At 39.5% G+C, this 14834-nt stretch overlaps 1 protein-coding gene across 3 annotated transcripts in view; it reads right to left on the reverse strand.

Annotated features, from left to right (window-relative positions):
• The window catches only part of TRPM6 (transient receptor potential cation channel, subfamily M, member 6), a 166364-nt gene that overhangs the window by 89659 nt on the left and 61871 nt on the right, over positions 1–14834 (reverse strand). For all 3 annotated transcript variants that reach the window (XM_010844892.1, XM_010844889.1, XM_010844891.1), the window contains exons 2-5: positions 12661–12740; positions 9986–10024; positions 8976–9153; positions 4892–5105 (exon numbers count right to left, since the gene is read on the reverse strand). In XM_010844892.1, the coding sequence (XP_010843194.1) occupies positions 4892–5105; positions 8976–9153; positions 9986–10024; positions 12661–12740 (511 nt within the window). The remainder of the gene's footprint in view (positions 1–4891; positions 5106–8975; positions 9154–9985; positions 10025–12660; positions 12741–14834) is intronic.

Here is a 14834-nt window from a genome sequence, read left to right on the forward strand (position 1 = left end):
TGACTCGATGGACGTGAGTCTGAGTGAACTCCAGGAGTTGATGATGGACAGGGAGGCCTGGCGTGCTGCGATTCATGGGTCACAAAGAGTCGGACATGACTGAGCGACTGAACTGAACTGAAAAAGTGCCAGTTGGACTATAAAGAAAGCTGAGTGCCAAAGAATTGATGCTTTTGAAGTGTGGTGTTGGAGAAGACTCTTGAGAGTCCCTTGGACTGCAAGGAGATCCAACCAGTCCATCCTAAAGGAGATCAGTCCTCAGTGTTCATTGGAAGGACTGATGTTGAAGCTGAAAGTCCAATACTTTGGCCACCTGATGTGAAGAGCTGACTCATTGGAAAAGACCCTGATGCTGGGAAAGATTGTAGGCAGGAGGAGAAGGGGACGACAGAGGATGAGATGGTTGGATGGCATCACTGACTCGATGGACATGGGTTTGGGTAGACTCAGGGAGTTGGCGATGGACAGGGAGGCCTGGCGTGCTGCAGTCCATGGGGTCGCAAAGAGTCGGACAGGACTAAGCGACTGAACTGAACTGATATGCAAAAGACTGTTATCAGGGAAAGTTGCTGGCACAGAGGAATTACAAACATAATAGTTTCACTGTCCTCAAAATCCTCTGTACTCTGTCTATTCGTCCCTCATTCTCCCCAGTCCTTGATAACCACTGATCTTTTTATCGTCTCTATAGTTTTGCCTCTTCCAGAATGTCATATAGTTGGAATTATGCACTATGTAGCCTTTTGAGATTGGCTTAACCTGCCTTTTAATTGCAAACACTACATTACAGCACTTACTCTTTTTAAGTAGAATCTGACTCTGTATGTGTCATTAGCACAGGGAAAAAAAAAAGCAAAAACCCTGCATATTGCGTGCATCTGAAGCATAGCACTTAAATCATTTTCTTCTCTCTGGCATCCTCCCCTCCCAGTCATCTTCTAAAACTGGGGTTCTGAACTACAGAACATATATCAGTACCAACAGAGATTCAGATCCATAGGTTTGGCGTGGATTACCAGCATGTGGTGGTGACAGTTTTTCAGTGGCCCACATATGATCTTAACACATATTACCTGATCGGACAATATCATTCCCTATTCATCCTTTTGTTCAAAAATCTTTTGAGGGCTCCCTGCTACACAGAGAATAAAACCTCAACCCAAATAGCATGGTACCCAGTCTGGCTCCAGTCTCTCTTGGCTGTCCCTGTCCTCTGCCATAAGGCACATCCAGCTAGAAGGTGTATCACCACTCTGTGCACATGCCTTAATCTCCAGCTGTGTTCCCAGCCCTGGACTGCCACCTTGGCCTAGAATGCTTCTTTCTACCCTTTTCTCAAGTGAAGAGTATACATCCTCCACCAAGCCTTTTTCTCAGGTTCCCCAGATGGAAATGGAATTTGTCTTCCTCTTCCTTTTATTCCCAAACACTTTCTTTGTATCTCAACTATGGCCCATTCAGCATCAACTTTTGGTTAGTTATTTATTGTCTGTTATCACAGTCACCCGCTTTATCACTAATCCAGGGGCCATATCTTACTCATCTTTCATCCACAGCATCTATCCAAATACACAGTAGGTTCTTAAAGGCTTCTGGCATTCAATTTAAATAAGTGTCAAAAATTCATGCCAAATAATGTTCAACTACAGTTGAGAAACATTCAAGCATAGGCTAAAGCTGATAAACAAAGCTTCTCAAATTTAAATGTTCATAAGAATCCTCTGGGGCTTAGTTGGTGAAGAATCTACTTGCAATGCAGGAAACCCCGGTTCAGTTCCTGGGCTGGGAAGATCCGCTGGAGAATGAATAGGGTACCCAGTCCAGTATTCCTGGGCTTCTCTGGTGGCTCAGCTGGTAAAGAATGTGCCTGTGATGTGGGAGGCCTGGGTTCGATCCCTGGACTGGGAAGATCCCCTGGAGAAGGGAAAGGCTACCCACTCCAGTATTCTGGTCTGGAGAATTCCATGGATTGTATAGTCCATGGGGTCACAAAGAGTCAGACATGACTGAGCAACTTTCACTTTCAAGAATCATCTGGGGATGTTATCAAAATGCAGTTTCTTATCCCACTCATCTGGGGAGCCTGATATCTGGGTTACCATCAAGCTCCTTGGTGATGCTGATGTTACTGGTCCAGGGACCACTTCTTGTGTAGTCAGGCCCTAAGGAGCTGTGCTTGAATCAAGTCAGACCCTGGTTATTGTTTAAGGAAGCTCCAAATATATCTCATTTCTTTTGTTCATATGAACTATTTCTATAGTTTTCACACTATTATATTTGCATTCCTTAATTGACCCTAACCTAAAATATTAAATTTTAAAAAGGCAGTAAGTAAAGCACGTGACACAGTTAGCTATTCAAAGAAAAAAACTATGACCAAGTTCACCTTTTCCTGAACTCCATAAACTTCCCCACCCACCCTTTTATTTTATCTTTTTTTCTTTTACTGGAAATAAAATAAGTACTACACACTGGACTTAGAACTCTGCAACCTTCACTTTCTTTTAAGAATGTGAAACAATAGTACCAGAGGTTACCTACCCACTGGTGACAGGCTCTAAATCCCTTGGTTTTATGTTTTCCTTGTTTTTTCAATCACTTGCTTTCTTCATTCCTTTTTAGTCAAAAGAAATTATTTCTTATCTTAGTGCCTGTTGCTCACTGTTAGACAAATGTATAGGCCCTGGCTTCTACCTCATAACCAAGGAGACTCATCCTGACCTAGCCTGTATGTCAAACACACACGTGCCACAGGTGCTACAGGCAGAAATTACGGAACAACAGTGAGTTGAGATAGAGAACGCTTCCGGGGTATGTCAGCACCTAATGTAGATCCTAAAGGACGGGCAGAATTTAATAGGAAACACTGGCTAGAACATCCCAAGTAGAAATAGAGAGAAGTAAAGGGAAGAGGGAAAGCTACAGGAGTGCTATTGTGACTTGTAATAATAACTATTTAGTCTGTCAGAGACACAGAGCTCCTCAAAACCCTGGAATTTCCTAAGTGGTGAGAGTGAGAGATGGTATTGTTATGTTAATGAGACAACTTTTGGACCTACTGCTGTGGGTTGGTTTCCAGAATAACCAACCATCCTTGTGATTAGAGGGTTGGAACTTCCAGTCGCATCCCCAACCTCTGGGGAAGGGAAAGGGACTGGATATTGAGTTCAATTATCAATAACCAATAATATAATCAATTATGCCCATATAATGAAGCCTATGGGTTTCCCAGGTGGCTTAGTGGTAAAGAATCTGCCTGCCAATGCAGAAGATGTGGGTTCCACCCCGGCTTGGGACGATCCCCTGGAGAAGGAAATGGCAACCCACTCCAGTGTCCTTGCCTGGGAAATCCCATGGACAGAGGAGCCTACAGTTTGTAAGCTATAGACTGTAGCCTACAGCAGGCTACAGTCCATGGTTTGCAGAAGAGCTGGACATGACTCAGTTGACTAAACAACAACAAGAACAACAATGAAGCCTCCATAAAAACCAAACAAACAAACACAAACAAAACAAAACAAAAAGCAGTATTTGGAGAGCTTCCAAGTAAACATGTGGACATGGGAGGAAGGCACAGAAGCTCCATGCCCTTTCCCATAGGTGCCTTGTCCTATGCATCACTTCTATCCAGCTGTTCGTGAGTTACATCCTTCTATAATAAACTGGTAATCTAATGAGTAAATTGGTTTCCTGCATCCTGTGAACTACTCTAGTAAATTCATCAAACCCAAGGATCGGGTAGTGGGACGTGAAAGAAAGTGTGAAAGTGTTAGTCACTCAGTTGTGTCCAAGTCTTTGTGACTCCATGGACCATAGCTCACTAGGCTCCCTCTGTCTATGGAATTCTCCAGGCAAGAATACTGGAGTGGGTTGCCATTTTCTTCTCCAGGGGAAATCAGGGATAGAACCTGGGTCTCCGACGTTGCATGCAGGCGCTTTACCATCTGAGCCACCTGATTTGCAGCCAGAGAGTCAGAAGCACAGGTAACAACCTGGACTTGAGGCTGACGTCTGAAGAGAGGACAGTCTTGTGGGACTGAGCCCTAAACCTGTGAGATCTGATGCTGTTTCCAGGTAAATATTGTCAGAACTGAGTTGGATTGTAGGACATTTCAGCTGGTCACATGGGAACTGGTGTTAGAACTGTGATAGGTTAGTAACAGATGGTAACAGGAGTTTGTGAAGTTACTAATCCTCAACCCCGGCTGCACATTAGACATCCTTTAGAAGTTCCACCCTGAAAAAGTCTAATTAATTTGGAGTAGAGCCTGTGCATTGTATTTTTGTAATGCCCCCAGATGATTCTGTTACACACATACAGTTCATAAAAACTGATGCAAGAGAGTCGGGTTAGAGGTTCAGGGGCTACTAAATGAAGTTTTTGAATGCCAGATTTCAAGAAATATAAGACTCAGATAGAGATAGTATGTGAAAAAGTGGTTTTGTAGTTAATTATCTCCTCATGCCCCATACACTCAATACAATTGTTGCACACGTCCCTGCTTTCCAATTGCTGAGAACTTGACCACGGCGAGTTTAGCTCATGTCTATGCCCACACACTACACACACTACACTCTTGCCTGGAGTCCGTGTCCTTTGTAACCTTACAATAGTCCAAAGCTCATGAAAAACTATTTTCTTTGGTAAAAGTCTACAAAGTTATATTAAAATAGGAGATTTTAACAATGGTAAAAACACAGTCCAGGAAAGGTCTATGATTCTTCTGGGTTTCTTTTTCAGTTACTACAGTTTCAGTCTTCCTCCCTCATGCTGCCTATATCTCCTGGGAGCACTGCAGAGCAAACTTAAGTGCTATACTGGCTGATTCAGTTTTAAAAGGAATTACAGAAAAAGAAAAAAAAAAAGAGTGGAACAGGGAATGTGCCTTACCTGTATTAATGCCTTCAGTTATTATCCATGCTCCTGTTGTCTCTGCAGCTTTGACCAAACCTTGGCTGAAGATCTCTTTAAGTTTTGAGGGCATCTTGAAGTTCTGGATACCACCATGGACGGAGATCACCAGCTTTGGCAGTTCCATCTTCCACTCTTTCAACATTAAATGTAACAGGTGATCCAACTTTGTGTCATAAGAAGTTCTAATATACTGGAAGATATACATAAACACATACACATAAAATAGTGGAAAAGACATGCCAATTCATAATAAGCACACAGCAGGGCAACTGAAATGCCAAAACTTAAAAGAACAGTGCCTGGAATCTCTTTAAAAGCTCATCTTCCTATGATGGAAATATTTACTTTGAAAGGATCCCACACCCCCTTTAAGTTCCTTCTGGGAATTACAAGTCACGGCAGGAAGGTTTCCTCTGATTTTCAGCGTTGGTCCATCAATGTTCTCTAGAAGGTCTGAGGTGAGGCAGAAAAATGTCAAACTGGCAAAAACCATTACTCCAGCAAACCCATTTAAAAAAATTGTTTAGAAATCAGTGAAATGAGGCTTTTCATAAATGTTTTGGCTTTTCTTAATTTACTTGGTCATTTTACATATGTGCATATTTTTTCATTCACTATTGACAATTATTGTACATCCCTTGAGATGCATATACTTACATGTTTGCATAATTTAAATTAAGATCCAGGAACATGTATATTTATTTCAAATTTTACTTTCTAATGATATTATTTATATATACATATATATATATATATAAAATCTCTCTAAAAACTTTTTTCCCCTAAAATATACACTTTTCACAAAAGGGTCAATGTAACCAAAAAAAAAGAGGAAATCAGACAGTCCAGAATCATTTGTCATTTTGCCCAAAATTAAAAAGCATATGACTGGCTTTCTTTTCCCAGCCAATGCAGCCACTTACAGATTGTTAAAATTATATTGAGATGAGTGTGAGCCAACCAACAGCAAGAATAAGTCAGATTTATAGGATAAGAGCTATAAGAAACCATGAATCTATAACCACAGGTAGAGATCACCATAGATATGCAAATAGGAATTATCACATGATCCTCCAGAATGTGATACTGATTTAAAACAATTGTCTTCACCTTTGAAATTCTTAAAAAATAATCCCTTTATTTCATAATTAAAATATTAGGAATTCTGAACATGAGGATGGTGCAGCCATCACAGAATGTATTGAATAGTAGAAAGAATCTAAGGGTAACTAGGATTCAATTTACAAGCGAGGAAACTGAGTTACCATGGCTTTATCATGTATACAAATAGCAGGGAAAATACAAGTGGACCTTTGTGCAATGGTTTATGTTGCTCCAAGTAATAAATAAAGGCAGAGAAGCAGCTCTGGGTTAGTTCTCCTTCTATCGCAACTCTTCTTCCAGGTAGCACTCTCTTTCAACCGTTAAGTACTTTTAGTCCTAGAAGATACTTCTTGAGATTTCAGGATAAACACCCTTCATTAACTAAATTATCAGCAGCAGAGTCTTTTCTTCCAAAAGCCAACCAAAGGCGATGCTAAGGGTTAACTACTCTTACCTTCCCCTCCTCCTCCTTTATAACTACTACTACTACTAAGTCGCTTCAGTCATGTCCGACTCTGTGAGACCCCATAGACAGGAGTCCACCAGGCTCCCCCGTCCCTGGGATTCTCCAGGCAAGAACACTGGAGTGGGTTGCCATTTCCTTCTCCAATGCAGGAAAGTGAAAAGTGAAAATGAAGTCGCTCAGTCGTGTCCGACTTTTCGCGTTCCCACGGACTGCAGCCTACCAGGCTCCTCCGTCCATGGGATTTTCCAGGCAAGAGTACTGGAGTGGGGTGCCATTGCCTTCTCCACCTTTATAACTAACTCACCTCCAATCCTTTGTGGAAGGAGGTGGGAGGGCTAACAACTGGGAAGGCAAATGCAGCCAGAGGGATGAGTAACCAGCTCTCACAAGCTCTCCTGCTATGCACTCTAAGACTGAAGTTCAATTCCAGGCTGAAGTATAAGGATAGCTGCTTCTCTTCTGAGAGGTCAAATAAAATGTATTCAGGCACAGAGTAGGTACCAGGAGCCTAATGCTAAGCATAAAACGTATTAGTGATCAGGAGATTTGTCTGACTATGCTTTTGGTTTTCCTCAGTTCAGTTCAGTTCAGTCGCTCAGTCGTGTCCAACTCTTTGCGACCCCATGAATCGCAGCACGCCAGGCCTCCCTGTCCATCACCAACTCCCGGAGTTCACTCAAACTCACGTCCATCAAGTCAGTGATCCCATCCAGCATCTCATCCTCTGTCGTCCTCTTCTCCTCCTGCCCCCAATCCCTCCCAGCATCAGAGTCTTTTCCAATGAGTCAACTCTTTGCATGTGGTGGCCAAAGTACTAGAGTTTCAGCTTCAGCATCATTCCTTCCAAAGATATCCCAGGGCTGATCTCCTTCAGAATGGACTGGTTGGATTTCCTTGCAGTCCAAGGGACTCTCAAGAGTCTTCTCCAACACATACCCGAATCCCCCTTGGCCCTCGTACAAATTATTCCTCTTGCCTACAGTGGTGTTACCCTTCTGCCTCAATCACCTTTCCCTTCTCAGTATAGCCATCCCTACTCTCAGATGGCTTCCCTGACATACACACCCAATCCAAGAAAAACAGGAGTTTGCTTTTCATTCTCTCAAAGGACCCTGTACTCCCCTTTCATAACATCTACACTGTCTGTAGTAATCGTATGTTCATTTCCTGTTTCCCTCACTAGACTGTAAGCAATGTTAGTACACAGAACATATGGTCTTTGGGGCATAGCAGACTATGAAATGAAATGAAGTGAAGTGGCTGAGTCATGTCCAACTTTTCCTGACCCCATGGACTACATCCTATCAGGCTCCTCGGTCCATGGGATTTTCCAGGCAAGAGTACTGGAGTGGGTTGCCATTTCCTTCTCCAGGGATCTTCCCCACCAAGGGATTGAACCATAAAGATCTGCTGAATGGACTGAAAAAAATGAGTAAATGATGATGATTATGAACCAACATAAAACAAAAGGAAGAAGACAAAAACTTAAGGGAAAAAATCACATAAAGAGTTTTGTGAAAGTCAGCTTCCAAAGACAGTTTTCTTGGCAACTGAAGGAAAAGTCAATGCACAAAGTTAGGTGCAAGAGGATTAGTAATCAGACATGTAGACTACTATACAATTATATTATGAAACCTTATTATTATGGCACTATTAAAACTGTTGCTGATTTGCATTGTTATATGAGAGAAACCAACACAACATGGTGAGGAAATGATCCTCCAATATAAAAAAAAAAAAAAGAAGAAACTTGAGACTTGTTAAAACATTAAAAAAAAAAAAAAAAGAATTATTCTTTCAAATCCATTTAACTGATGGTGACACTCCAGGGCACAGCTGATTCTGAGCTTTCCTGAGGTGAGTGCCCCTTGCATTTTCCCCAGGGAAAGCTGCCTCTAAAAAAGCAGGGAGTAGTTAACAAGCTCAACAGAGACAGCTGACTTGTCAATAACTATGCAAATCACATGCAAAATACCATGTTAGAGACAGGAAGAAAACTGGCCTGGAAAGCCTAGCACTATCATTCAGGGGGTACAGAAAGAAATCACCCCCATTTTCTTTCCAAGAAGAATTTCTCATGGGGACATATCAGGCATCAAGAGCCACAGGCTAAGTTACTGAGAATTGCTATGGCCACACTTCTGCTGAAATCTGTTCTTTGGTAGTAATTTTTGTGCATTCCCGAAGGAAGGGCAGCCCTTTGGTAACTGCCTCAAGAGTAATAAGCCATTCTCTTCTGCAGGGGGCATAAAAGCTGGCTTGAAAGAGGTCAATCAAATAAAGAGCTGGCCACACCACATCTGGGAACTGCTCCTCAAATATAAAGCAAACAGCCCAGTCATTTTTGTCAACAGGTCAACAACATGGATCGCTTTTGCAATAAAATCTGGTCATCTGATCATCTACACTTGGAAATTCTATTTGGACATACATTTAGAGGTTATATCCTCTGTTTAGAAACCAGCAAAATAATGTGAGTTATTAGCAAACCTTGGAGTGGTGGATGTGCTCTCCATGTTGGAAGTTAATCGTGCCAAAGGTGTCTGTAGGGCTTTTCGTTGTGTGCTTTTCAACAGACCACTGTTCATCTTCACTACCGCTGGCAGCTGAGACAGTCCGAGTATAATCTATCCCATGATGGTCTCTAATCAATAGTCCACAGTAACACCTTAAATTTGACATAAAAACCAATTTAAAATAGAAAACACACAATTTTAGAATAGGAAATAGAGGTAGTGGGAACTTCCCTGGTGATGCACTAGTTAAGACTCCATGCTTCCATTGTAGGGGGCATGGGTTTAATCCCTAGTTGGGTAACTAAGTTTCTACATGTCATGGTCAAAAAATTTAAAAAGAAAACAGATTCAGTGTTTCTACATGTTTCTAGGGTAATGTACAGATGACATATATCAACAGTTTTAAAACTTCTCAATGAGGTTTATATTAGATTTCAAACACTGGGTTGTTTTCTAAGTTTAAAAACATTCTCAGAGGTTCTCTCCCTTAGCTGCACATTAGAATCATTTTGGGGATGCTTTAAGAAAACACTAAAAATCTCTTATGCACCCATGTTCATAGCAGCATTATTCACAATAAGCAGGAGCTAGAAGAAACATCAACAGATGACTATATGAACAAAATTTAAAAATTCTGAACATCAGCTGACGAATGGATGGACAAAAGGAAAAAGTTCTAAAAATCCATTACACAACAGTGCGAATATACTTAACACTGCTGAACTGTACACTTAAAAATGATTGAAATAGTAAAGAAAACAAAAAACCCATCAAATTGTATATTTTAAACACGTGCAGTTTATTTTATGTCAACTATACTTCAAAAAAGCTGTTTTACCAAAAAAACTCAAGACTTGAGAAAATTAAGAAAATATCCTCATGTAATATGTAAAATGCACATCAAAAGGAGTATTAACCAATCCAAAAAAAGAGATGTGACCTCAGAGATATATATAAACATAGAATTTTTTATCTAAGGCTTACCTGATTAAATTCTGACAGACCTGACATCCTGCAGTGCATCTAAATAAAACAGATAAAACCACTGTTAGTTTATTAATATGTTTTAAAACAAATTTAATTCATATTTAAATATCTGTTAGTTTTCTACAGTCTAGAAATCAGGATTACTGAGTATTCATATATACTACCTCCCAAATATTCCCCTGTGTCATTTTCCATATATAATTACACCTTAGCAACTATGATCTAATTAACAAAACACAGTTAGGAACCAAAATACCTGGATTTAAATCTCAATGATTTAACAATTCTTCTAAGCCCCAGTTCTCATATCTGAAAATAATATCTGACCATACAATTATTAGAAAGATTAAGGGTGATAATATATGTAAGGTGTCTTATAATATCTGGTACACTGCAGTTTGTATAATAATGTTGGCTACTAATATTATACTATGAAGATAACAAAATTCTTAAGAATTAAGTAAGAAAATATACATATACAATTTTAAAACCCTAAACACTGTCAAATTAAGGAACATTTGGTGTGAATATAATTGTTATCTTTATTAATCTCTTTTTTATGATTCAAAAAAGCCTCCTGGATTTGGGAGTTAGCCTTATGGTCATCAATGATTTTATTTTTAAGCCTGAAGATTTTTTGTTTGTTTTGTAAAAATAAGATTTTTAAATCTTAGCACCATGGCAGATCCTCTGTTGTAACAAGCAGGCTCTCTAATTGTGCTTCTCAGGCTCTAGAGTGCATGAATTCAACCGTTATGGCGCAAGGGCTTAGCTGCCCTGCAGCATGTGAGATCTTAATTCCCTGCCCAGGGATCAAACCCACCCTGTTCCCCACATTACAAGGTAGATTCTTAACCACTGGACTACCAGGGAAGTCCTGAAGAAGTTTTAACTAGAAAAGAAATCTAGTTAAAATAATGAAATAAAAGATAGTGTTCATAAAATCAGTCATTCTAAATTATTCAGAAATGAATGTTCCAGCCTTTTAGAATTTTTGTTCCCTCAACAAGTTCAAAATGAGGGGGAAAAAAAAGCACTGTAGTCAAGTCCATCAGATTTTTTTCTTATTAGGAGGGACAAAAAGAATCAGGAAAAGATCAACTTTTATCTAAGTTTAAAATAATGAACCATCACTCTTTTGCTGTGCACTGTAAGGAAGAAAATTGCATGAAGGCTACAGCTTTGAGAATTTTACTAGGGTCTAAGAAAAAGGCTGGCATAGGAGAAATAGTCATAACCATCCATTAACCTTTTTTTTACAATCACAGAAAAAGAGAGACTGCTTTCTTCCAATAAAAAGTAGTACATCTTAGACCATTCATGGAATTATGATCATTGATGTTCTTCTTGAGTCTGTGGGCTAATGACCTACTGCTGCTGCTGCTGCTAAGTCGCTTTAGTTGTGTCTGACTCTGTGCAACCCCATAGACAGCAGCCCACTAGGCTCCTCTGTCCCTGGGATTCTCCAGGCAAGAATACTGGAGTGGGTTGCCATTTCCTTCTCCAATGCATGAAAGTGAAAAGTGAAAGTGAAGTCGCTCAGTCGTGTCCGACTCTTAACGACCCCATGGACTGGAGCCTACCAGGCTCCTCTGTCCATGGGATTTTCCAGGCAAGAGTACTGGAGTGGGGTGCCATTGCCTTCTCCGAATGACCTACAGTTTACCACATTTCATGAAGTTCAAAGTGACTGTGAAGACGATTTTCCATTTACAGAGCAATGCGAGTCACCTGAACTCAATCTGCCTTCCACTACATCCATCATCATACTACAAAATGTCATAAAAGATGAAGGGAAAAAAGGTTACCCTGATTTTTTAGTCTGTAAACATTTCATAAGCAGGTAAAATGAGGATTTCCAATCACAGGGCTTATAAACCACAGGTAATTCAAAGAGGGTGGGACTAGTAAATATTTAACAAATGCAAAGAACACTATTTTAGTCATCATCCCCAAAGAACTAGAATTTCAGTGACCTCATGGTGCTATCTTTCATGAACATACAGCTGTGATTTCTAAACTTCACATGAATATAAGGTTAATTGCCCAACAGAATCTAAAAATAGAATGGTCCCCCTAATTAAAACACTGCTCTCCTATTTTCCTTTAATTCTTTTCCCTAAGGGCAATGCTACCCAACCTTAATTTCATGGATCCATTACCCTGGGGAATTTTCCACAGCCCTGTCTTCCTTTATCTTTCCCTGGCTACTGTTTTGAACTTTGTTCTACAAGTAGAGTTTTCAAACGATTGTCAAGAACTCGGAGTGGTCAAACTCAGGTCATTTCATTCTGCTGCCCATTATCTGCTCAAGGAAAAAGCCTGCAGGAGGAAACAATTAACTGTTTCTATATCTGAGCATGGAGTCCTGAAATATCCCAGCTACTATATTCCATAGACACCTGGGGATAAGGAATTCACACTATGTTGAAATATCCAATACTCAAAAGTTATAAATTATCCAAAACCACATGGAATAGATGTAGTACTAGATACTTCCCTGGTATCTATCATTCCACTAGACAAACAAGTGTATTAAAGATAAAGCAAGAGTAAAATTTACCACAATACCAACAGTGGCTCTGCCAAGGTAAAGTCATAGCTCTAAATTTCAATAAGCAGTCTTCCAAGTACTGTAGGTTTAAAAAGAAAAATGTAATTAAAAATTATACCTGTGAGGGTCTTTAGAGCTGGGTATGATTTTGTTACATTCTCTCTTGTTGAACACTCCTTCAATCCAAGATTTCTGGGACTGAATAGAAGAATGTCATTATTTTTGTAGCCTAATGAAATAAGAACTCAGTATAACCACAGTAGGCCAGGTAGGCAATATATGTTTAATTATAATAGACACAAATTAAAATGCCAAGACCAACCCCAAACAGACTAAGTGTTCATTGGCTTCTATTACAGACATATAGACAGAAATAATTTGAATGCAAAAATTTTCCCAAAGTTAATTGGTCCATAATCTCATTTAAATGTAAGATCCCTAAATGCATACAACTCTACCAAGGAAATAAAGATATAGCTGAAGCATTCTCTTAATTCTTCCAAAAGTCACTTTTAAATCTTGCACTGTAACCCTATAGAGTGAATATGAAGCTCTTAAACTTCAAAAATCTCACTTATAAAGTCCTACTCTGGCTAAGATTTGACAGGAAGCTGGAAAGAATGTCAGAGGAGGGCTGTAATCTCAGCAAGATTCTATGAAAGGAGTTCAATCTAAAACTAATCTGAAGGATATGTAATGGGGAATACTGCACATGCGCCCTCAGAAGGGACCTTAACTGAAAAACTGATTTCCCGATTCACAAGATAAATGCCCGATTCACAGGAAATGAGACTTAATTCCTGACCAATAACTATCCACCAACAGTCTCTCCCATCCTCAAGACAATGAATTGACTGCTTGGACTCTGACTGGATGCCCCCTTCTTTGCACTCCCTGTCCCAAACCCTCAACAGATTCACCTGTAGCTTGTGACAGCATGCATTTCCCAAATTGCAATTCCTCTGCTATTCCCAAATGAACTCAATTTCTGGTCATTCAAGCTCGCCCCAGTTTACTGCTTTCTTTAAGGGAGAATTTGCTGCACATTGTATAAGCATAGGATGTTATTGGGTAAATTTCAAAATATCTGAATTCATTCAACAAACATTTTAGAATAGGCCTCCATGTGGCATGCTGGGAATCCTATGGCAAATAAAACAAAGTTCTTACTCTGAAGAAACTCAGAATAAAAAGAAGGAAATGGATAACAAATTGATATAATTAAACCTCATGTGTAACAACTATTAAAAATAGCTCCAAAAAGAGAACTTAATTCAGGGGCCTATGTATATAAATTAAGCAAGCTAGGCTCAAATATTCCCTTCTTTTAAAAGGCTAGACAGCCAACACTAGTAGAACTATCTGGGCAAATTACTTTCTTCATACCTGTTTGCTCATCAATTAAAAATGGAAATAATAATAATAGTAATACCTTACTGTGCTATTGAAAGGAATTAAAAGCTTAGATTTCTCCTTGGGACCTATTAAGGCTCAATAAAGCTTAGTTATTATTATTGGTAAATCAGAGGTAAAAATTAGCTTTTTGGTTGGTAGCATGGGAACTTAACATTGGTGTATTTTTTTCATAGAAAAACACTTTGGTGAGCTCCAAGTCTCCCTCCTAGGACCTCTCGTATTACAAAGAATGATTTTTATGGGTCCATTTTTTCCCACCAGACTCCAGTTCCTAACAGGCCCCTAACCAGTCATTGCTATTGCCCCAGAGCCCAACCCAGTGATTACAGAATGAGCAACAAAACGAACACACTTAAAATAGAACTTCAAGAATTCATATATACAATTTTCTCTCCAAGGGTGTAAACAGGAAACCTGTGCCCTAACAAGAACATGGAAACCTTCCTCCTGCAACTCCCATATCTTATCTCAAAACTACAGGAAAAGAAAAGCAGGCTTAATTTGCAAGCGTTTCAAAACAATTCTCAAATTAGAACTTTATTTTTTTGTCCCTACCTCATAATGGTAGCCTTTTGCAATATACACTTCAGCACCTGTGGAACAGGTTCCCCCGTGTTCAGTTCAACAGAGTACCATTAGAAGCCATATGTCTGTTGGTTCTGATTCAATAGCCCACATCTATTCAGGGCAAATAATCGACATGTGTTTGCCACTTGGAGCAGCACATTGTTGTTGATATTAGAGAATGTGCCATTTCTGCAGCAATCATGGTAGTCTTTATAGACTGGGTATTTTTTTTTTTTTTTTTTTCGTTCTTTTCTTCTTTCTTTTGTTTTTTACTTTTTTTATTTTTTAATTTATTTAACTTACTATATT

This window comes from Bison bison, unplaced genomic scaffold (genome assembly GCF_000754665.1).
Source record: "Bison bison bison isolate TAMUID 2011002044 unplaced genomic scaffold, Bison_UMD1.0 scf7180017864212, whole genome shotgun sequence".
Taxonomy (NCBI): domain Eukaryota; kingdom Metazoa; phylum Chordata; class Mammalia; order Artiodactyla; family Bovidae; genus Bison; species Bison bison.